General features: G+C 53.9%; 1 protein-coding gene across 2 annotated transcripts in view; it reads right to left on the reverse strand.

Moving 5' to 3' along the window:
• Positions 1–848: 848 nt before the first annotated feature.
• LOC119955450 (retinoic acid receptor RXR-alpha-A) overlaps positions 849–24,899 on the reverse strand; it is an 86,118-nt gene continuing 62,067 nt past the window's right edge. Inside the window, exons 7-10 of one of the 2 annotated variants that reach the window (XM_038781635.1) lie at positions 22,570–22,611; positions 20,000–20,091; positions 6,663–6,768; positions 849–2,427 (exon numbers count right to left, since the gene is read on the reverse strand). In XM_038781635.1, coding sequence (XP_038637563.1) covers positions 2,280–2,427; positions 6,663–6,768; positions 20,000–20,091; positions 22,570–22,611 — 388 coding nt within the window. In that variant the 3' untranslated portion in view covers positions 849–2,279. The remainder of the gene's footprint in view (positions 2,428–6,662; positions 6,769–19,999; positions 20,092–22,569; positions 22,612–24,899) is intronic. The other variant, XM_038781634.1, reaches the window with a different exon arrangement.

Below are 24,899 nucleotides of genomic sequence, written 5' to 3' on the forward strand. Positions count from 1 at the left end.
ACCGAGGGAGAGTGCGGAGGGACGAGGGAGAGTGCGGAGGGAAGGAGGGAGAGTGCGGAGGGACCGAGGGAGAGTGCGGAGGGACCGAGGGAGAGTGCGGAGGGACCGAGGGAGAGTGCGGAGGGACCGAGGGAGAGTGCGGAGGGACCGAGGGAGAGTGCGGAGGGACCGAGGGAGAGTGCGGAGGGACCGAGGGAGAGTGCGGAGGGACCGAGGGAGAGTGCGGAGGGACCGAGGGAGAGTGCGGAGGGACCGAGGGAGAGTGCGGAGGGACCGAGGGAGAGTGCGGAGGGAAGGAGGGAGAGTGCGGAGGGACCGAGGGAGAGTGCGGAGGGAAGGAGGGAGAGTGCGGAGGGACCGAGGGAGAGTGCGGAGGGACCGAGGGAGAGTGCGGAGGGACCGAGGGAGAGTGCGGAGGGAAGGAGGGAGAGTGCGGAGGGACCGAGGGGAGAGTGCGGAGGGACCGAGGGAGAGTGCGGAGGGACCGAGGGGAGAGTGCGGAGGGACCGAGGGAGAGTGCGGAGGGACCGAGGGAGAGTGCGGAGGGACCGAGGGAGAGTGCGGAGGGACCGAGGGAGAGTGCGGAGGGACCGAGGGAGAGTGCGGAGGGACCGAGGGAGAGTGCGGAGGGACCGAGGGAGAGTGCGGAGGGACCGAGGGAGAGTGCGGAGGGACCGAGGGAGAGTGCGGAGGGACCGAGGGAGAGTGCGGAGGGACCGAGGGAGAGTGCGGAGGGACCGAGGGAGAGTGCGGAGGGACCGAGGGAGAGTGCGGAGGGACCGAGGGAGAGTGCGGAGGGACCGAGGGAGAGTGCGGAGGGACCGAGGGAGAGTGCGGAGGGACCGAGGGAGAGTGCGGAGGGAAGGAGGGAGAGTGCGGAGGGACCGAGGGAGAGTGCGGAGGGACCGAGGGAGAGTGCGGAGGGACCGAGGGAGAGTGCGGAGGGAAGAGGGAAGAAAGGAAGTGACTGAGACGAGTACCATAGCTGGCTGTGAGGAGTTTACTGGGATCCTGAGTCACACAAAGCAGAGCAAATGCCTCACACGTCTTGTGGGCCCAGTTATCAATGGCAGAATCGTCGGCAGCGAAATCCCCCTCCCCAGCACAAGGCATTGCTTAAACACCAGCGACTATCAGGGCCGTCTGTACACACTCCTTCATCTGGTACAGCTGGAGTGAGAGCGAGAGCAAAAAGCTCCTTCGCTGCACAACCACAGAACTATGGAGTGCACAAAGTCGAAGCTGGGTGCTGGGGAGGAGGAACGAGTTGGGAGAGAGTTAGTGTACAGGATGGGAGGGGTAAATTAGTTACTGTGTTTGGAGAGATTTCGCAAACAAAGCCCTGTTTCTCCTCACCTCAGCATCGTGATGTCACCGATCAAGGGTTAATAATTAAAGCATTTATTAGCAGCAAAGGATTGTCCGAGGTCAGGCCTCGTTCCCAGCCAGTATTTGTCGGAGTGGGAGGGGGCGCAACATGGGAACAGCACAAGGCCATTGTTCCCATGGGGAAAGGGGGAATGAACCCCGACACGGGTTTGGATTGTGGTAGTGATGGTTTCACCGGTTTGAACAGAGTTGTGTAAAGAACTGCATTCAGCTGCCCTGCCCGCCGAGATTTCAAAATAAAACCTCTTATTGCTCCGAAAAATATAAAACATGAACAAATACTGATGTATTGCATTGGACATCGAGTTGGCAGACGAGGGTGTGAGTGTCAGTCAATGCCATGAGTTGGAAACACTTAAACATGCTGTGTCCAGAGACCTCGGTGAAACAGCACAGAACCAAGCCGTGTCCAGGTTCAGTGAGTCTGATCAACAAGACCTCTCTTTGTGCTCCCAAACCCCACAGCATCCAGCCCAGGAAGGTTCAAACCAGGACTGCAGGTCGTCCAGTGTTTTCTGCAAAGTCCAAATCTCCAGCACTGACAAATGCAGATTGAGAGGGACAGGACGGACCCGTCACCACTAACCCAAAACACAAACCAACAGGAGATCGAAGGAAAGGAGAAGCTACCTTGAGCACTGTCAAGGAGTTGTGCGAGTGTGAATGTACACACAGATACACACACACCTCAGCACATCTCAAGGTAGAGCGGACATCAACCTAGAGACTCTTGCGTATAGAAACATGGAGAAAATGATTCCTTTGTTGTCTGATTATCAAGGTGTCAATACTCGTGGGGGCTGGGAAGAGGTTGTAAATGCAGAGGGGAGGCTGAGTCTCCTACAAAGGATGTAAGTCTGTCCCGGGTGAGCAATCTTCTCCACTGCGCTTTAAGATATTTGATGAGGAGCTTCCAGCATCTCCATGAGGAAAGTGTCAATGGGAGTGTCTCCAATCAGCTTGAAGAAGAACAGATGTTCGAGACATTTCAATCCAATCGAACGCAGGGCCGGCAATCGTAAGAGGAGCTTAGCAAACCTGCAGAGTAAAGGAGAGAGGCTGTCACTGAAAACACATCAAACTCAAACATTATACAGTCAGCACCGGCACCACCGGGAGCTCTGTCAGCACCGGGGGCTCTGTCAGCACCGGGAGCTCCGTCAGCACCGGGGGCTCCGTCAGCACCGGGAGCTCCGTCAGCACCGGGGGCTCCGTCAGCACCGGCAGCACCGGGAGCTCTGTCAGCACCGGGGGCTCTGTCAGCACCGGGAGCTCCGTCAGCACCGGGGGCTCTGTCAGCACCGGGAGCTCCGTCAGCACCGGGGGCTCTGTCAGCACCGGGAGCTCCGTCAGCACCGGGGGCTCCGTCAGCACCGGGAGCTCTGTCAGCACCGGGAGCTCTGTCAGCACCGGGAGCTCTGTCAGCACCGGGAGCTCTGTCAGCACCGGGGGCTCTGTCAGCACCGGGGGCTCTGTCAGCACGGGCTCCGTCAGCCGGGGCTCCGTCAGCACCGGGGGCTCCGTCAGCACCGGGGGCTCCGTCAGCACCGGGGCTCCGTCAGCACCGGGAGCTCCGTCAGCACCGGGGCTCCGGCAGCACCGGGGGCTCCGGCAGCACCGGGGGCTCCGTCAGCACCGGGGGCTCCGTCAGCACCGGGGGCTCCGTCAGCACCGGGGGCTCCGTCAGCACCGGGGGCTCCGTCAGCACCGGGGGCTCCGTCAGCACCGGGGGCTACGTCAGCACCGGGGGCTCCGTCAGCACCGGGAGCTCCGTCAGCACCGGGAGCTCTGTCAGCACCGGGAGCTCCGGCACCACCGGCACCACCGGGGGCTCTCCACCGGGGGCTCTGTCAGCACCGGGAGCTCCGGCAGCACCGGGAGCTCTGTCAGCACCGGGAGCTCTGTCAGCACCGGGAGCTCCGGCACCACCGGCACCACCGGGGGCTCTCCACCGGGGGCTCCGTCAGCACCGGCACCACCGGGAGCTCCGTCAGCACCGGGGGCTCCGTCAGCACCGGGGGTTCTGTCAGCACCGGGGGCTCCGTCAGCACCGGGGGCTCCGTCAGCACCGGGAGCTCCGTCAGCACCGGGGGTTCTGTCAGCACCGGGAGCTCCGGCACCACCGGCACCACCGGGGGCTCTCCACCGGGGGCTCCGGCAGCACCGGGGGCTCTGTCAGCACCGGGTGCTCCGGCAGCACCGGGGGCTCCGGCAACACCGGGGGCTCCGTCAGCACCGGGGGCTCCGTCAGCACCGGGGGCTCCGTCAGCACCGGGGGCTCCAGGGGCTCCGTCAGCACCGGGGGCTCCGTCAGCACCGGGAGCTCCGTCAGCACCGGGAGCTCTGTCAGCACCGGGAGCTCCGTCAGCACCGGGGGCTCCGTCAGCACCGGGGGCTCCGTCAGCACCGGGGGCTCCGTCAGCACCGGGGGCTCCGTCAGCACCGGGGGCTCCGTCAGCACCGGGGGCTCCGTCAGCACCGGGGGCTCCGTCAGCACCGGGAGCTCCGTCAGCACCGGGAGCTCCGTCAGCACCGGGGGCTCCGGCAGCACCGGGGGCTCCGGCAGCACCGGGGGCTCCGTCAGCACCGGGGGCTCCGTCAGCACCGGGGGCTCCAGGGGCTCCGTCAGCACCGGGGGCTCCGTCAGCACCGGGAGCTCCGTCAGCACCGGGGGCTCCGTCAGCACCGGCACCACCGGGAGCTCTGTCAGCACCGGGAGCTCTGTCAGCACCGGGGGCTCCGTCAGCACCGGGGGCTCCGTCAGCACCGGGGGCTACGTCAGCACCGGGGGCTCCGTCAGCACCGGGAGCTCCGTCAGCACCGGGAGCTCCGTCAGCACCGGGAGCTCCGTCAGCACCGGGGGCTCCGTCAGCACCGGGGGCTCCGGCAGCACCAGTGAGAGTCAGTGTGTGTGGGACCCGTACCCCAGTGAGAGTCAGTGTGTGTGGGACCCCAGTGAGAGTCAGTGTGTGTGGGGCCCGTACCCCAGTGAGAGTCAGTGTGTGTGGGACCCGTACCCCAGTGAGAGTCAGTGTGTGTGGGACCCGTACCGCAGTGAGAGTCAGTGTGTGTGGGACCCGTACCCCAGTGAGAGTCAGTGTGTGTGGGACCCGTACCCCAGTGAGAGTCAGTGTGTGGGACCCGTACCCCAGTGAGAGTCAGTGTGTGTGGGACCCGTACCCCAGTGAGAGTCAGTGTGTGTGGGACCCGTACCCCAGTGAGAGTCAGTGTGTGTGGGACCCGTACCCCAGGGAGAGTCAGTGTGTGTGGGACTCATACCCCAGTGAGAGTCAGTGTGTGTGGGACCCGTACCCAGTGAGAGTCAGTGTGTGTGGGACCCGTACCCCAGGGAGAGTCAGTGTGTGTGGGACTCATACCCCAGTGAGAGTCAGTGTGTGTGGGACCCGTACCCCAGTGAGAGTCAGTGTGTGTGGGACCCGTATCCCAGTGAGAGTCAGTTTGTGTGGGACCCGTACCCCAGTGAGAGTCAGTGTGTGTGGGACCCGTACCCCAGTGAGAGTCAGTGTGTGTGGGACCCGTACCCCAGTGAGAGTCAGTGTGTTTGGGACCCGTACCCCAGTGAGAGTCAGTGTGTGTGGGACCCGTACCCCAGTGAGAGTCAGTGTGTGTGGGACCCGTACCCCAGTGAGAGTCAGTGTGTTTGGGACCCGTACCCCAGTGAGAGTCAGTGTGTGTGGGGCCCGTACCCCAGTGAGAGTCAGTGTGTGTGGGACCCGTACCCCAGTGAGAGTCAGTGTGTGTGGGACCCGTACCCAGTGAGAGTCAGTGTGTGTGGGACCCGTACCCCAGTGAGAGTCAGTGTGTGTGGGACCCGTATCCCCAGTGAGAGTCAGTGTGTGTGGGACCCGTACCCCAGTGAGAGTCAGTGTGTGTGGGACCCCAGTGAGAGTCAGTGTGTGTGGGACCCGTACCCCAGTGAGAGTCAGTGTGTGTGGGACCCGTACCCCAGTGAGAGTCAGTGTGTGTGGGACCCGTACCCCAGTGAGAGTCAGTGTGTGTGGGACCCGTACCCCAGTGAGAGTCAGTGTGTGTGGGACCCGTACCCCAGTGAGAGTCAGTGTGTGTGGGACCCGTACCCCAGTGAGAGTCAGTGTGTGTGGGACCCGTACCCCAGTGAGAGTCAGTGTGTGTGGGACCCGAACCCCAGTGAGAGTCAGTGTGTGTGGGATCCGTACCCCAGTGAGAGTCAGTGTGTGTGGGACCCGTACCCCAGTGAGAGTCAGTGTGTGGGGCCCGTACCCCAGTGAGTGTCAGTGTGTGTGGGACCCGTACCCCAGTGAGAGTCAGTGTGTGTGGGACCCGTACCCCAGTGAGAGTCAGTGCGTGTGGGACCTGTACCCCAGTGTCAGTGTGTGTGGGACCTGTACCCCAGTGAGAGTCAGTGTGTGTGGAACCCGTACCCCAGTGAGAGTCAGTGCGTGTGGGACCTGTACCCCAGTGTCAGTGTGTGTGGGACCTGTACCCCAGTGAGAGTCAGTGTGTGTGGGGTCCGTACCCCAGTGAGAGTCAGTGTGTGTGGGACCCGTACCCCAGTGAGAGTCAGTGTGTGTGGGACCCGTACCCCAGTGAGAGTCAGGGTGTGTGGGACCCGTACCCCAGTGAGAGTCAGTGTGTGGGGGACCCGTACCCCAGTGAGAGTCAGTGTGTGGGACCCGTACCCCAGTGAGAGTCAGTGTGTGTGGGACCCGAACCCCAGTGAGAGTCAGTGTGTGTGGGACCCGTACCCCAGTGAGAGTCAGTGTGTGTGGGACCCGTACCCCAGTGAGAGTCAGTGTGTGTGGGACCCGTACCCCAGTGAGAGTCAGTGTGTGTGGGGCCCGTACCCCAGTGAGAGTCAGGGTGTGTGGGACCCGTACCCCAGTGAGAGTCAGTGTGTGTGGGACCCGTACCCCAGTCAGAGTCAGGGTGTGTGGGACCCGTACCCCAGTGAGAGTCAGTGTGTGTGGGACCCGTACCCCAGTCAGAGTCAGGGTGTGTGGGACCCGTACCCCAGTGAGAGTCAGTGTGTGTGGGACCCGTACCCCAGTGAGAGCGTGAACCTGTTCCGTAGATAACTAAAAATAATCCAGCTGAAGATAAATTTGTCATAGCCGAGAATGACACACACACAAACACACACACCAGACGCAGATAGACACACACACACACACAGGCACTGACACACAGACAGGCACTGATACACAGACACATACACACGCAGACACATAGGTACAGACACACACAGACAGACACAGACACATATAGGCACCGACCTCCCTGGCTGCTCGGGATATTTCTGTTTACAATATCCTTCCAGCGAAGCGTACACCTTCTCACGGAGTGCTTCCACCTCTCCAGGATTAGACAGACCTTTGGCATCTACAAGGACCACAGATTGGCACAATTTATACACATCACTGTGTGAACATTATCATTATCAAGGCACTAAATGATTCTAACCAGTTCCAAATAGAGTGAGATAAAGGTTAAGACGTTGGTTCAAATCGGGGACCATTTTTCAAATATATTTAAGACTGATTGCTGGATGTGTGAAAAGGGAAGCATTGCTTAATTTTGTCTGGGAAAAGAATGAATAAATGACGAGAACTCAAAAATAGTGATTATAACATGGATTATTTCAAAGTTTGATTTGTTTTATTGTCGCATGTACCCATGTACAGTGAAAAGTAGTTTTTCTGCGGCCGAGGGAACGTACACAGTACGTACATAATAGACAAAAGAATAATCAACAGGGTACATTAACAAATGGTACATGGACAAACAGTGATTGGTTACAGTGCGGAACAAGGGGCCAAACAAAGCAAATACATGAGCAAGAGCAGCCTAGGGCGCCGTGAATAGTGTTCTTTCAGGGAACCGATCAGTCCGAGGGGGAGTCGGTGAGGAGTCTGGTAGCTGTGGGGAAGAAGCTGTTCCTATGTCTGGATGTGTGAGTCTTCAGACTTCTGTACCTTCTGCCTGATGGAAGGGTCTGGAAGAAGGCAATGCCTGGGTGGGAGGGGTCTCTGATAATGCTGTCTGCCTTCCTGAGGCAGCGGGAGGTGTAGACAGAATCAATGTGGGGGTGGCAAGCTTGTGTGATGCATTGGGCTGAGTTCACCACATTCTGCAGTTTCTTGTGATCTTGGGCCGAGCAGTTGCCGTACCCAGGCTGTGATGCAGCCGGATAGGATGCTTTCTATGGCACATCTGCAGAAGTTTGTGAGAGTCGATGCAGACATGCCGAATTTCTTTAGCTTCCGTAGGAAGTAGAGACGTTGTTGGGCTTTCTTGACTGTTGCATCAACGTGAGTGGACCAGGACAGACTGTTGGTGATGGTGACCCCCAGGAACTTAAAGCTATCGACCATCTCCACTTCGGAGCCATTGATGCAGACGGGAGTGTGTGTCGGGCTACGCTTCCTGAAGTCAATGATCAGTTCCTTGGTCTTTCCAACATTTAGAGAGAGGTTGTTTTTGGTACACCATGTAACCAAGTGATTTATCTCCCTCCTGTAGTCTGATTCGTTGTTGTTTGAGATACGGCCCACCACAGTTGTATCATCCACAAACGTATAGATTGAGTTGGAGTTGAATCTTGCCACACAGTCATGTGTGTATAGGGAGTACAGTAGAGGACGGAGCGCACATCCTTGCGGGGCCCCGGTGTTGAGGACTGTTGTGGAGGAGGTGCTGTTGCCGATCCTGACAGATTGCGGTTTGTTGGTGAGGAAGTCGAGGATCCAGCTGCACAGGGAGGGGTCAAGTCCAAGTCAGAATAAATAAGTGTGATGAAGAATCAAAGTACAGGGTTCAATGCTGCAAAAGGGCAGATTTGAATGGAAAAGCCAAAATCTAGGCACAATGAATATTCCAGAGACTTTCTGCCGATCAGCTGTAAGAAATCCTCCAACATGACCTGGATAGAAATAAATATATAATGTTGGTAAAAAGGGGGTGCATTAAAAACTAAGAGCAGGTGGAAAGATTGAAGCTAAATTAACAAAATTTAACAGGGGGTGGGTCTGCTGATCAGGTTTAAATGAAAAATGTTGAAGACAATTATGAGTTCATAGAGTGAAAGAACATGAGGCCATTCAGTCCATCGTGCTTGTGCTATCTCTGATAGAGCTGGCCAATTAGCCTCACTCCTCCATTGCTCTTTCCTCATAACCCTGCACATTCCCCACCTTCAAGTACTTGTTGCCCACCACAAATTGCCCCTTCAGCTGGTGGTGAGCTGCCTTCTTGAACCCGCTGCAGCCCATGTGGTGTAGGTACTCCCGCTGTGATGTTAGGGAGGGAGTTCCAGAATTTTGACACAACGACAGTGAAGGAGCGGCGATATATTTCCAAGTCAGGGTAGTGAGTGACTTGGAGGGGAACCTGCAGGTGGTGGGGTTCCCAGGTTTCTGCTGCCCTTGTCCTTCTAGATGGTAGAGGTTTTAGGTTTTGTTGGAGGAGGTTCTGCGAGTTCTGCAGTGCATCTTGTAGATGGTGCACTTGCCACTGATTGTCGGTGGTGGTGGATGGAGTGAATATTTACAGTAGTATATGGATTACCAATCAAGCAGGGCTGCTTTGTCCTGGATGGTGTCGAGCTTCTCGAGTGTTGTTGGAGCTGCACTCATCCAGGCGAGTGGAGAGTATTCCATCTCACTCCTGACTTGTGCCTTGGAGATGGTGGACAGGCTTTGGGGAGTCAGGAGGTGAGTTACTCTCCGCAGGATCCCGTGAACAATTGTGTGATATTGAACGGATGATGGGTTTGAGTGACGTCTGTAGAGGGATAAGGTTTGGCCATAATGCCCGGATACCTCACCTGCATTTTTTCACAATTGTGCTCTAGGATCTTATCAGTGCAGCTAAGAGGCCAATGGCGCTATGATTTAATGGGCGCGATCCAACAGCCACACTGTGCCCGAAAAGCAGATTGCCACGGCGCAGCATGGTCGATAAAAGCTGGGAGACCGAACTCCTGGGATCTTCCTGGCTCGCAACGCCTCGCGAAATCCAACACGATCTCGCAAGACGCTGCGATGTAAATGGGCAGGATTACTAAATCTGCATATTAGACCGAGACAGCTTGTCTCACTTTAATGTGCAGATTCCCAAGGTACCTGAGGATTTGTCCCCTTCACGCCGGACACCTCAGCTGAACGCCGCCCAGCACCGGCCCCCACACAGAACGGCACCTCGTGGGGATTTCCCAGGGGAGCAGAGGCCCCAGGCACATTTGTGCAAGGTGGTATTCTGGCACTGCTGGGGAAAGAAGGAGAAATTATCCCAGATGGTAAGAAAGTTGAATTAGTGAGAATTCAGTTGCAGATGAGCAGCTTCAGACAGAAAGAGAAATAAAAAAGTTTGAACTTGTACTCCAGAGAGAAACAAATCGGGCACAATGAACTGACTAGAAAAAAGCTTTAATTACAGGTTAAAGAGAGTCTAGTAGATTGGATGAGGAGGGAAGTCTCATTTGGAAGTTTGATTTAACCAGTAGTCTTCACAAAGTGCCGAAATCCAGTGAGGATGGAGTGGAATTATATTTGATCTCATTTGAGAAGGTGGCTACAAAGTTAAATTAGCCAAAGTATACATGGTTCTCATTTTGCAAAATGCTGTGATAGGGACGGCCATGAGTGTGTATCCCAATCTCAGTTAATCAGGGAGTTAAAATTGTGATACTTCAGGCTTATGAGCCTGTTCCTGAAGCACAGTCGGTCTCTCAGCTCCCCTATGGTCACAACACAGATTTCAGTGATTTTTCCAGGGAGCTATCTGGCCAAGTATGTACTTTATTCATGAATCTCAGAACGACCACTAAATATCCAGGCTCTTTAATAAACAACAAAATTATTAGTTTATTATAAAACCAGACTTGTCCAGTATTAACACACAGTACGAAATAGAAAGGTATAATAATTACACAGTCCTAACTCTCGCACACAGTCCCAACTCTCGCACACAGTCCTAACTCTCACACACGGTCCTAACTCTCGCACACAGTCCTAACTCTCACACACGGTCCTAACTCTCGCACACAGTCCTAACTCTCACACACGGTCCTAACTCTCACACACAGTCCTAACTCTCACACACGGTCCTAACTCTCACACACGGTCCTAACTCTCACACACGGTCCTAACTCTCACACACGGTCCTAACTCTCACACACGGTCCTAACTCTCGCACACCAAAAAGATAATAAAATAAAAGGAATTCTGCCAAAAGGTTAAAAGTCGATGGTTCAAGGGACAAGGATAAATGATGGAGTCCTTGAAATGGAGCCTGGGTTATTCAGTTGGTTTCTCAACATTGGTCTGGGAAACAATCAATGATTCTTGCACTACTTTTCAGACAGAGTCAGTCGATTTCAGAGCGACTCTGAAGCAACGCCCAGTCACTTTCTGCTTCGGGCTGGGAGTGTGATGGAGTACTCTCCACTTGCCTGGATGAGCACAGCTCCAACAACACTCAGGGGCTGGGTCTGTTGTCTTCTTTACTCTTGCTTCTTGCTTTTCTCTCTCTCTCTCTTCCCCCCCCCCCCCCCCCCCCCCCAAAAGCAAACCAGCCGGTCAGCTTTTAAACACAGTTCTCTGGACCTGGTTTTCATCAAAGCTGTATAGCACCACGTGACCATTTTGTAAACAGTCCACCAGCGTCCCGAGGTTTCGAGCTTCTTCACGGCATTTAAAATGCCGTCTTTTCCTGGATAATCACAACCAGAGTCCTTGCCTTAACCCTTGATGGGACAGAGTCTTTCAAAAAACAATCTTCCAGAATATTCCCAGTCCTTGAAGATTAACTATTTTCCATGATTAAAGTGTTTACGCCACATATCAGTTGACATTTCAGACATTGAAGAAAAGAAGAAATAAAACGTTGGTAGAATTTGCTCGGGAGAAAGAAATATTGTTTGATAAGTGGTTTCAAATACTCAAGCTCAACAAACGTTTGAGAATGTGATGGGGCTAATATTACAGGGCGAGGTTTGAAACAGCATCTTAATACCTATTCGGTCACAACAGGAAGACTAGAGTTTCTGAGGTAGGGGAAGCAGCGATTCTGCCTGATGGATATCGTAGGTAGCCAGGGATCAGTAAATCTCCGATTGTAAACTCACAGGAAAGCTGGAGCAATAGCAGGAATAGAAAAGGTCCAATTTAGGGGGAAGGCAGAATCTGCTCCAGTCAATAAAGATGATAGTGTAGAGGACATAAGTGATGTAACAAAACCAGTATGCTTTTACAAATCATGGCATCAAAAAGTAAATTGTTGGAAGCTGAATAGCAAACCTGTGGCAGTAATAGAAACTCGGCTGCACTAGAAAAGGATATGGGTGTTAAAACAGTGACAATGGTACATGAAATCTATTCCTTCAGAATCGACTGGACTGGTGAATGTGGCTCAGGATAGTCATGGGGATTCTTCCTTGAATACAGCTAAACTGAGTCAAGTTGCTGGAAATTATCAAGGTTTTGACTCAAAGGAATATTTGTTCCTTTACCCCCCCAACAAAACAGGCAATTTGACAGACACTGGGGCCGATCAGTCACTGACGGTGGTTGATGATACACGATAGTTTGATAAAGGAAAAAGTATTAATAGTGTATTCATGGAACAGCCATAGAGGTTTCTAGCTGATCAAAAACAAGCAGCCCCTTACCTTAAATCTACGTCCCCTGGTCATTGACCCTCCACCCAAGGGGAACGTTTCTTCCTGTCTACTCTATTTATGCCCCTCATAATTTTAAACACTCAATCATGTCCCCCCCTCAGTCTCCACTGCTCCAAGAGGAGATGGATGAACCTGTTCCCTTTGTGCAAAGTCAATGTACAAAGTGACTTTGTAAATGGAATTGTTATTGCAGCGATCGTTTCTCATTTACCCATGGAAGGAGTAGGTTTGATATTGGCTGATGCTTTGGCCGGCCGGGCCAGTGACCTGGCCAGAACCGTTACAGCAGCTCCCTAATTACCAAACTCCCAATAATTACTGTGGCCAAACACGGGCAGCTTGCTGCTGATTAGGAGGAATTGAAGGAAACGCTGATCAGGGCAGAGGACCAATATTCACGCACAAAAGACAAGTTTGATAATGAAAAATGGGAACAGTGAATTCAGCGTCAGTCGCAGGAAATAGGATAACTAAGGTTGCCAACTGTGATTAATATAGTCCTGGAGATTTTATCACGTGACCTGCCCCTCCCCCCCACGCTCCAACCATTCATTGGCCAACACCTCCAACCTTGTGACGCACAGTCTTCCTGAGCCAGTTACACAAAAGGACTGATTACACAACGGGACTGTCAGCTCTCTCTCCACTTTCAATACTTTCACAGCTGGGAAAGAGAAATGTTCAAAGACATTTTTTTTAAATGGCCCAATGATTTTTCACCGATTGATCTTCAATTTTTGGGTTTGTACAAGGAAGGTCATGTCTCACTAATTTGATTGAATTTTTTGAGGCGGTGACAAAAATGATTGATGAGGGAAGGGCTGTGGATGTTGTCTGCATGGACTTCAGTAACACATTTGATAAGGTCCCTCATGGCAGGCTGGTGCAAAAGATTAAATCACATGGGGTCAGGGGTGAACTAGCTGGATGGATCCAGAACTGGCTTGGCCATAGAAGACAGAGGGGAGCAGTGGAAGGGTGTTTTTCCGAATGGAGGTCTGTACCTAGTGGTGTTCCACAGGGATCAGTACTGGGGGCTCTGCTCTTTGTAATATATATAAATGACTTGGAAGAAAACGTAGCGGGTCTGATTAGCAAGTTTGTGGATGATACTAAGATTGCAGTAGTTGTGGATAGTGATGAAGATTGTCAGAGAATACAACAGGATATAAATAGGCTGCAAAATTGGGCAGAGAAATGGCAGATGGAATTTAACCCGGACAAATGTGAGGTGATGCATTTTGGTAGATCCAATTCAGGTGGGAGCTATAAAATAAATGGCAGAACCATCAGGAGCAGAGACACAGAGAGATCTGGGCGTGCAGGTCCACAGATCCTTAACAGTGGCAGCACAGGTGGGAATGGTGAGAAAGAAAGCATATGGCATGCTTGCCTTCATCGGACGGGGTATCGAGTATAAAAGCTCAAATATTATGTTACAGTTATATAGAATGTTGGTTAGGCCACATTTGGAATACTGTGTCCAATTCTGGTCACCGCACTACCAGAAGGATGTGGAGGCTTTGGAGAGAGTACAGAGAAGGTTTAGCCAGGATGTTTGCCTGGTATGGAGGGCATTAGCTATGAGGAGAGATTGAATAAACTGGGATTGTTCTTCCTTGAGAGACGGAGGCTGAGGGGTGACCTGACAGAGGTTTATAAAATTATGAGGGGTATAGATAGGGTGAACAGTTGGAGGCTTTTTCCCAGGGTGGAAATGACAATTACAAGGGGGCACAGGTTCAAGGCAAGGAGGGAAAGGTTCAGTAGAGATGTGTGGGGGAAGTTTTTTTACACAGAGAGTGGTGGTGGCCTGGAATGCACTGCCAAGTGAGGTGGTTGAGGCAGATACGTTAGTGACCTTTAAGACTTATCTAGATAGACACATGAACAGACGGGGTATAGAAGGGTACAGGCCTAGATACGACACGTGATCGGCACATGCTTGGAGGGCCGAAGGGCCTGTTCATGTGCTGTATTGTTCTTTGCTTAGTTTCTTCGTTTCTTTTTTTGCATCTTTTATTTAAAAATATTTCTAACTAAGGGGCAGTTTAGTGTAGCCAATCCACCTACCCTGCACATCTATTTTGGTTGGGGGGGGGGGGGGGGGGGCTGAGACCCACGCAGACACGGGGAGAATGTGCAAACTCCACACGGACAGTGAGCCAGAGCCGGGATCGAAGCCGGTTCCTCAGCCCCGTGAGGCAGCAGTGCTAACCACTGTGCCATTGTCTTCAATTTCTGGAGACTCCAGGCTAATCCTCAGAACATGAGAACATGGCTATATGATAAACTTGTAGAAGCAAATTCAACAAAGATAGATCCTCAATTAAAACTTGATAAATTTCAACTATCCGATGTCTCCATTAAATATTGTGGGAAGAGCCTTGAGCAGGAAAGGGCATTGCTAATCAATCCAAACCCAGACTGAGGAACGACTGGAACTTTGCTGCGGAAGAACAATGAAATTCTTTAACTTCAATGCAGTCTGGAGAACAAAGATGAGATGTGCTCTTTGGAACAGCACATCCAGAGTGTAAACACTGACAAAGTAAGGTTTAAGGAACAGTCTGAGGATTTAACAAGTTGAATTTGAGGAGCAGGCATGGGAGATAGATTCCAGGATGAACTGAGTAGCTATGTGATGTTGGTAAGCTGGTGTAAAGGTTCCGTCAATGACTGAACTTCCCAGGCAGCGGCTAAGCTGATGGAAAGATTAATAACCTTGGAAAAAAATTGGAAATTAAGAGAGTAAATAAACATTTGGATGAAATCATGAAAGAAAGTGTCAGAGAGAAGAACATGAATGTGTGCAAGACGATTTCCGATAAACTAGAATATCACTGGAGACAAAGCTTCCATCTTGTGTTAATCAAAACAACTAAACAGAAAATCTGTTCTGGAAGAGGTAAGTGAAGAAGATATTTTATAGCTAGTAGTCAGTCAAATATACACAGTTTTCATAGAAAACATAAACGGATTATTGAAAGTGTGTTTCTGTTAACAGAGAATCGTAGAATTTACAGTGCAGAAGGAGGCCCATCGAGTCTGCACCAGCCCTTGGAAAGAGCTCCCTACTTAAGCCCACACCTCCACCCCATCCCCGTAACCCAGTAACCCCACCCAACCTCTTTGGACACTAAGGGAAATTTAGCCTGGTCAATCCACCGAACCCGCACACATTTGGACTGTGGGAGGAAACACCCACAGACCCGGGGAGAACGGCAGACTCCACGCAGACCCGGGGAGAACAGCAGACTCCACGCAGACCCGGGGAGAACGGCAGACTCCACGCAGACCCGGGGAGAACGGCAGACTCCACGCAGACCCGGGGAGAACGGCAGACTCCACACAGACCCGGGGAGAACGGCAGACTCCACGCAGACCCGGGGAGAATGGCAGACTCCACGCAGACCCGGGGAGAACAGCAGACTCCACACAGACCCGGGGAGAACGGCAGACTTCACGCAGACCCGGGGAGAACGGCAGACTCCACGCAGACCCGGGGAGAACGTGCAGACTCCACGCAGACCCGGGGAGAACAGCAGACTCCACACAGACCCGGGGAGAACGGCAGACTCCACGCAGACCCAAGGCTGTGGAATCGAACCTGGGACCCTGGAGCTGTGAAGCAACAGTGCTACCATTGTGCTACCGTGCCGCCCAGTGTTAGAAAAACCCCATGAGAGAGCTGGCATCGTTTGGTGTGACTAATATGAATCCATGTGTGAAAGAGGGAAGACAGCCAGAGGATTGTTTTGTACTCAGATCAGAAAGTTTAAAAAACCTTGGTACAAAATCGAAATACAAGCTGGTCAAGATGTTGCTGAAGAAAACGTTAACATATCTGCACTACCGCTGGCTGATCAGAGAAAGATGATGTTACTGTTGATGTTTTCAGAGTTTAAAGAAAGGGTGTGGGGGAAACGGCAGGCTCTCAGTTCGAATTCGATGATATTTGAATATTGCTAATCCTACTTGTTACATTTCTGACTTCGGTTAAAGCTTTGTAACTTTATAATGAGCGGGATTCCCCGGTGCCCCCGTCCTGTGTTTCTCAGAATCGCGCCGTTCGCTGGTGATGGGATTCTCTCTCTTCCCACCGCTTGTCAGCCACCCCACTCCGCCAGGAAGCCCGGAGGCGGAGGTATGCTCACGGCCGGGAAAGAGAATTCCAGCCCATATATGTAATTCTGAAACTAAATGAAAAGGTTCACCTGTACATGATGTAATGTGCTAGTTGGTAGATGCTTAAGTACCTTTAGAAATAAATTGTAAAATCACTGTGAGGAAACCGCCGTATGGTGAAGCTTTCTTTCTTCCAGGGCATCAAGAATGTGATGAAAGCCAGACTTACCTTATTGGAGAGCTGGGTGGTGCCGGGAACTCCCAGGTGTTGACAGTCCTTGGAGGTCTCCGCACATACACAGGCCGGAGTGGGCAGCGCACATACACAGGCCGGAGTGGGCAGCGCACATACACAGGCTGGAGTGGGAAGTGCACATATACAGGCCGGAGTGGGAAGTGCACATACACAGGCCGGAGTGGGCAGCGCACATACACAGGCCGGAGTGGGCAGCACACATACACAGGCCGGAGTGGGCAGTGCACATACACAGGACGGAGTGGGAAGTGCACATATACAGGCCGGAGTGGGCAGCGCACATACACAGGCCGGAGTGGGCAGCGCACATACACAGGCCGGAGTGGGCAGCGCACATACACAGGCACCTACACAGGCAGGAGTGGGCAGCGCACCTACACAGGCCGAAGGGGGCTGCACACATACACAGGCCGGAATGGGTGGCGCACATACACAGGCCAGAGTGGGCTGCGCACGTACACAGGCCAGAGTGGGCTGCGCACATACACAAGCCAGTGTGGGCTGCGCACATACACAGGCCGGAGTGGGCAGCGCGCATACACAGGCCGGAGTGGGCAACGCAAATATACAGGCAGTAGTGGGCAGTGCAAATATACAGGTCGGAGTGGGCAGCGCACATACACAGGCCGGAGGGGGCAGCACACATACACAGGCCAGAGGGGGCTGCACACATACACAGGCCGGAGTGGACCGTGCATGTGCAAATCAGCATTTTAAGTTCTTCAGGCCAAGGATGGGCCCAGTGCTCTCACATAAAAAGAAAATGGCGCATAAATTCTGGTCATGTGATCCAGAAGTAAGGCACCAGCAGGAGAAGAGTCCCAAGCAGGGGACAGAGAGAGGTCCCAGAGGGAGAAGGGACAGGGGAGATCGCAGAGGGAGAAGGGACAAGGGGTGGTCCCAGAGGGAGAGGGAGAGGGGGAGGTCTCAGAGGGAGAAGGGACAAGGGGAGGTCTCAGAGGGAGAAGGGATAGGGAGAGATCCCAGAGGGAGAAGGGACAAGGGGAGGTCTCAGAGGGAGAAGGGACAGGGGGAGATCGCAGAGGGAGAAGGGACAAGGGGTGGTCCCAGAGGGAGAAGGGACAAGGGGAGGTCTCAGAGGAAGAAGGGACAGGGGGAGATCCCAGGTGGAGAAGGGACAAGGGGTGGTCCCAGAGGGAGAAGGGACAGGGGGAGATCCCAGAGGGAGAACGGACAGGTGGAGATCGCAGAGGGAGAAGGAACAAAGGGTGGCCCCAGAGGGAGAAGGGACAAGGGGTGGTCCCAGAGGGAGAAGGGACAAGGGGTGGTCCCAGAGGGAGAAGGGACAAGGGGTGGTCCCAGAGGGAGAAGGGACAAGGGGTGGTCCCAGAGGGAGAAGGGACAAGGGGTGGTCCCAGAGGGAGAAGGGACAAGGGGAGGTCCCCGAGGGAGAAGGGACAAGGGGTGGTCCCAGAGGGAGAAGGGACAAGGGGTGGTCCCAGAGGGAGAAGGGACAAGGGGTGGTCCCAGAGGGAGAAGGGACAGGGGGAGATCGCAGAGGGAGAAGGGACAGGGGGAGGTCCCAGTTAAGGAGAACGAGAAGCAGAGAAAGGTTTCAAGCAGAAATAGGGCTGCAGTTTTTAAACTCATTTTACAGGATGTGGGTATCGCTGGCTAAGCCAGCATTTTTATTGCCCATCCCTAATAGCCCTCGAGAAGGTGGTGGTGTTGCTTTCCTGAACTGCTGCAATCTTTGGGCTGTAGGTACACCCACCGTGCTGTTAGGGAGGGAGTTCCAGGATGTTGACCCAGCGACAGTGAAGGAACGGCCGGTATATTTCCAAGTCAGGGTGGTGAGTGACTTGGAGGGGAACCTCCAGGTGGTGGGGTTCCCAGGTATCTGCTGCTCTTGTCCTTCTAGATGGTGGAGGTCGTGGGTTTGGAAGGTGCTGCCTAAGGAGCCTTGGTGAGTTCCTGCAGAGCATCTTGTAGATGGTCCACACGGCTGCCACTGTGTGTGAGAGGTGGAGGGAGTGAATGTTTGTGCAGTTGGCAGATCTGACGTTGTGAGGGCTCCGGAGAAGCCCTGGAATTTGAAGAAAGCTGTAGAATGTCCCTGGAGTGAAGATAACCCTTTGGAGCAGTAGTGTTCTGCTCAATGCGGCCAAAGAGCTGAAGCTGAGCTTGTGGGTTAGTGTTTGAATGCACACTCGGGAATCCAGGGGAATGGCATCTCGAAGATGAGACTGAAACTCTGTGAGCTGTTGACGCTGTCTGAGTAGGAGCAACCTTTGGAGGCAATTCCCAGGTTACATCTTCGAAGGTGAAGACTGGAATCCCTCGCAAGAGAGAGGGTTTTAACAAGATTGGCTGACTCAGTGTTACTCTCACCCAGGTGAATTGGTGATAAATCCGTGGGATCTGTCTTGGTTGCCTCTGCCAGTTATTGTGCAGTATGGGGTGTTTGGTCACAGTTTGCCTGTTAATTCCCATGCATCCCACATATTAACCCTGAATGTAAGAGTATTAGATGGATATTGTAAACTGCTTTAACTTTCTGACCATGTATAGTAAAGTTGATTTTCGTTTGTTAAAACCTGTGGAATCTTATGGTTTTAGAACATAGAACATAGAACAGTACAGCACAGAACAGGCCCTTCGGCCCTCGATGTTGTGCCGAGCAATGATCACCCTACTCAAACCCACGTATCCACCCTATACCCGTAACCCAACACACCCCCCCCCCCCCCCCCCCCCCCTCTCCCCCCCCCTCTCCCTTAACCTTACTTTTTAGGACACTACGGGCAATTTAGCATGGCCAATCCACCTAACCCGCACATCTTTTGGACTGTGGGTGGAAACCGGAGCACCCGGAGGAAACCCACGCACACACGGGGAGGACGTGCAGACTCCACACAGACAGTGACCCAGCCGGGAACCAAACCTGGGACCCTGGAGCTGTGAAGCATTTATGCTAACCACCATGCTACCGTGCTGCCCAAGTGACTGACAGGGAAGGCAGTGGCGTAGCGGTATTATCGATGGACTAGTAAACCAGAGGCCCAGAGTAATGCTTTGGGATCCTGAGTTCAAATCCCGACACTGCAGGTGGTGAAATTTAAATTCAATTAAAATCTTGAATTAAGGTCTGATGATGCCCATGAAACCATCGTCGTAAAAACCCATTTGGTTCACTTTAGGGAAGGAAATCTGCCATCCTTCCCTGGTCTGGCCTGCAGATGACCCCAGAGCCACAGCAATGTGGGTAACTTTTAAATGCCCTCAAGGGAGGACAATAAATGCTGGCCCGCCGACGCCCACATCCCATCAACAAATTCTTTAAAAATCTCAAACTTGTCTCATTTAAACCAAACATTATTTGACCCTATCTGTATCTTACCAAACCCTTGGGGGCCGAGTCTGGGATTATAACAGGAATTAATGATAAATAATACACAATATCAATCCAGCTACAATTGCAGATACGCTGATCTAGATAACAGACTAAAGCCACAGATGTTAAATATGTAAATTCACCAAGACAGGAAGAAGAGTTGAAATTCGGAATATTGCTGTCCCTCCCATACCTGGATTGAAGAGTACGATAGCTCGCAAACAGCCCAACTCCGTCTTGTCCATTTGCATATCGCGCATTTTAGAAACAAGCTCAGTCAGAACTCTGGAAGAGATTATATTTTCAGAATAAAGACAGCTGAAATCTGCAGAGATTATTTCAATCAGGATCAATCTCAGCTTCCAGATTTAAAACAATATCCATGGCTTTCCGATAAAGCCAGAATTCTGCACAGCTCCCATTCCTCCTTGTCCCCCAGATCCCACAAAAATCCATTTCCCCAAATTCCTCCCGATCCACCGCCTTATCCTTCCACTCCACACCCACATGCACTCACGGCCAGGCCCCCACTCTGCAGCCACGCCCCCCACTCCACACCTCCACTCCACAGCCACGCCCCCACTCCGCAGCCTCGCCCCCCACTCCCACTCTGCAGCCACGCCCCCCACTCCCACTCTGCAGCCACGCCCCCCCACTCCGACTCCGCAGCCTCGCCCCCACTCCCACTCTGCAGCCCCGCCCTCACTCCGCAGCCTCACCCCCACTCCCACTCCCACTCTACAGCCACGCCCCCACTCTACAGCCACGCCCCCACTCCCACTCTACAGCCACGCCCCCCCACTCTCACTCTGCAGCCACGCCCCCCCCACTCCCACTCTGCAGCCACACCCCCCCACTCCCACTCTGCAGCCACACCCCCGCTCCCACTCTGCAGCCACACCCCCCCACTCCCACTCTGCAGCCACACCCCCCCACTCCCACTCTGCAGCCACACCCCCACTCCCACTCTGCAGCCACACCCCCCCACTCTCACTCTGCAGCCACACCCCCACTCCCACTCTGCAGCCACACCCCCCCACTCCCACTCTGCAGCCACACCCCCCCACTCCCACTCTGCAGCCACACCCCCACTCCCACTCTGCAGCCACACCCCCACTCCCACTCTGCAGCCACACCCCCCCACTCCCACTCTGCAGCCACACCCCCACTCTCACTCTGCAGCCACACCCCCACTCCCACTCTGCAGCCACGCCCCCACTCCCACTCTGCAGCCACGGCCCCACTCCCACTCTGCAGCCACGCCCCCACTCCCACTCTGCAGCCACGCCCCCCCACTCCCACTCTGCAGCCACGCCCCCACTCCCACTCTGCAGCCACACCCCCACTCCCACTCTGCAGCCACGCCCCCACTCCCACTCTGCAGCCACACCCCCACTCCCACTCTGCAGCCACGCCCCCACTCCGCAGCCACGCCCCCACTCCCACTCTGCAGCCACACCCCCCCCACTCCCACTCTGCAGCCACGGCCCCACTCCCACTCTGCAGCCACGCCCCCACTCCGCAGCCAGGCCCCCCACTCCCACTCTGCAGCCACACCCCCACTCCCACTCTGCAGCCACACACCCCCACTCCCACTCTGCAGCCACGGCCCCACTCCCACTCTGCAGCCACACCCCCCCACTCCCACTCTGCAGCCACACCCCCACTCCCACTCTGCAGCCACGCCCCCACTCTGCAGCCACGCCCCCACTCCCACTCTGCAGCCACACCCCCACTCCCACTCTGCAGCCACGCCCCCACTCCCACTCTGCAGCCACACCCCCGCTCCCACTCTGCAGCCACACCCCCCCACTCCCACTCTGCAGCCACGCCCCCACTCCCACTCTGCAGCCACGCCCCCACTCCCACTCTGCAGCCACGCCCCCCCACTCCCACTCTGCAGCCACACCCCCACTCCCACTCTGCAGCCACGCCCCCACTCCGCAGCCACACCCCCACTCCCACTCTGCAGCCACACCCCCACTCCGCAGCCACACCCCCACTCCCACTCTGCAGCCACGCCCCCACTCCGCAGCCACACCCCCACTCCCACTCTGCAGCCACGCCCCCCCCACTCCCACTCCGCAGCCACGCCCCCACTCCCACTCTGCAGCCACGGCCCCACTCCCACTCTGCAGCCACGCCCCCACTCCGCAGCCATGCACCCCACTCCCACTCTGCAGCCACGCCCCCACTCCGCAGCCATGCACCCCACTCCCACTCTGCAGCCAGGCCCCCCACTCCCACTCTGCAGCCACGCCCCCACTCCGCAGCCACGCCCCCACTCCCACTCTGCAGCCACGCCCCCCCCACTCCCACTCTGCAGCCACGGCCCCACTCCCACTCTGCAGCCACGCCCCCACTCCGCAGCCAGGCCCCCCACTCCCACTCCGCAGCCACGCCCCCCCACTCCCACTCTGCAGCCACGCCCCCCCACTCCCACTCTGCAGCCACGCCCTCACTCCGCAGCCCCACTCTGTGGTCACGCCCCCACACCTCAGCTTCGCCCCCACTCCACGGCCCCACGCCGTGGCCACGCCCCCACTCCACAGCCCCACGCCGTGGCCACGCCCCCACTCCACAGCCCCCCCTCCCACTGCAGCTAACCCCAAACCACTTTCTGCTACAGTGGTTAATTTTAATTACCCTGCACCTATACCCAGTATGCAGGGTGGCAGGGTGTCACTGCTGCTCCATAACTGAGTGAATACACCCCCACTCCTACCCCCACCCCATCTCAAGTCAGGGAGTAAAGGAGCTGACCTGTCGAAGATGGCCCCCACTCCAGCGCTGTGTGCACTGTTCCTGTGGACATGGAGGCCAGTTGCCAGCAGAATGCCATCTTTCACGGTGATGGAACGATGTGAAAATGAAGCAATCAGCAGTTCATTCCAGCCTGAAGACACAATACAGGTGTAGCCAAGTGAGACAAGATATCACACTGAATACCCAGTGCTCACAGTTCTCAGAATCCTCAACTCCTGTACTCCAGCCCTGCTTGTGCCATACGAGATAAATCCTTCCATTCCTGCCCACCCACACAATGTTGCCAGAATGTACGTTTCAGCCTGACTGACTAACCCTCTCATCAGCTCCAGGCACAAAGACTGGTTATAACAGTCTGCATTACAGCTCCCCTTCTTCAGCTCTGGCCAACTCTACTCCCTTTTTATCAGTCAGTGAGTTCCTCCACTTCACAATCAGCATCGTTAGGCGCGTGTGATGTGTTTGCACAATCACGACATAGTCACAACTCAATATAACCAAGTGTGCAGGGGAAGGAGCACTGAGTGGGTGAATATGGGAAAAGGGGGTCCCTCTCTAAACCTCTCCACCTTAAAATGACCAGGCCTTTGAGCACCTTTCCTAACACCCTCTTATGTGACTCAGTGTCAAATGTTGTCCAATAAGGTTTGATCCCGGCCCCGGGTCACTGTCCATGTGGAGTTTGCACATTCTCCCCGTGTCTGCGTGGGTTTCACCCCCACAACACAAAGATGTGTAGAGTAGGTGAATTGGCCACGCTAAATTGCCCCTTAATTGGAACAAAAATGTTGTCCAATAATAAGTTTGAATTTACTACATCTTTAATGTAGTAACGCATCTGTTACGGATGCCTGGTCAGCCCTCAAGAATGGCTGAGAGTGAACCAGACCCGTAACTTTTTTAAGTTTTAAGGCTGTGCTGAAAGATCGATTCGTTCTGGGAGTGATAATGTAAGAAATAGGGTTAATTTATAAACAAACGTTTTTAAAACAAAATAAAAGAAAACAATATTTAAACTTTTACTTCAATTCTCACACTAACAGATTACATCATAGAATTTACAGGGCAGAAGGAGGCCATTCAGCCCATCGAGACTGCACCGGCTCCTGGAAAGAGCACCCTACCCAAGCCCACACCTCCACCCTATCCCCATAACCCAGTAACCTCACCCAACACTAAGGGCAACTTTGGACACAAAGGGCAAGTTTGGACACTAAGGGCAATTTAGCACGGCCAATCCACCTAACCTGCACATCTTTGGACTGTGGGAGGAAACCGGAGCACCCGGAGGAAACCCACGCACACACGGGGAGGATGTGCAGACTCCGCACAGACAGTGACCCAAGTCAGGAATCGAACCTGCGACCCTGGAGCTGTGAAGCCACAGTGCTAACCACTGTGCTGCAGTGATGCCCCATGCAGCAACCTTAACACAAGTTCCTCTCAAACACCACTTTTCATGAAAATACAACTCTCATTCCACTTACACATACAGGTAAAACAGCACTTGCAATCTTTCTTCTGTTATGGACATTTGTTCAGAACCCTTTCCCAACGCCTTCTCTCTGACCTCTTTGATGGTTGCTTACATCCTTCTCGTATAGCGGATTTCATGGCCACTCTCAAGGCTGCTCACACTTTCTCTGTTCCAAACTGATTCTCTCTCTCTCTCTAAGCTCCACCCAGCCCTCCAAACATAGGTCCTCCTCTGGACTGTCCAGACTGGAACAGAATATAATTTGGCTGCTCGATTGTCCACTCCCTTTTACACAAAGACCAGAGCTATGACATTGATGTGCAACTAACCTTCCATTGACGGGAAATGGGTCATCCAACTCTGTAATAAGATAATGGCTGGTCATGAAGGAATGTCCCGGAAATTAATGGATTTCAGGTGAAGAAACTTATGCATTCCCTGATGGGTTGAAGTCTGAATGGACCATGTGACTCAGCCAGATGTGGGCGTATCCCTTTGAATCCGGGCTCAAAATATTTTCCTTCAGTCTGTTTAACCCTTAAATTGCCTGCTATACATTGGAAACCCCTACCCCCCCCCCCCCCCCCCCCCGCCCCCATTTCTGGACCCAAGGTTATCTCCCACATCCCAAGGTACCTCACAGGAATGTTATAAAACAATAATCCTTCAAGTAAGGTGTTGAGTTTAGCTCACCTCTCAATTGGGGTAATGAGCTCAGAATCAAAAATTGCTGCTTTGCCCTGGATGGTGTCGAGCTTCTTGAGTGTTGTTGGAGCTGAACACATCCAGACAAGTAGAGAATATTCCATCACGCTCCTGACTTGGGCCTTGTAGATGGTGGACAGGCTTT

Source organism: Scyliorhinus canicula, chromosome 21, assembly GCF_902713615.1.
Source record: "Scyliorhinus canicula chromosome 21, sScyCan1.1, whole genome shotgun sequence".
NCBI lineage: Eukaryota > Metazoa > Chordata > Chondrichthyes > Carcharhiniformes > Scyliorhinidae > Scyliorhinus > Scyliorhinus canicula.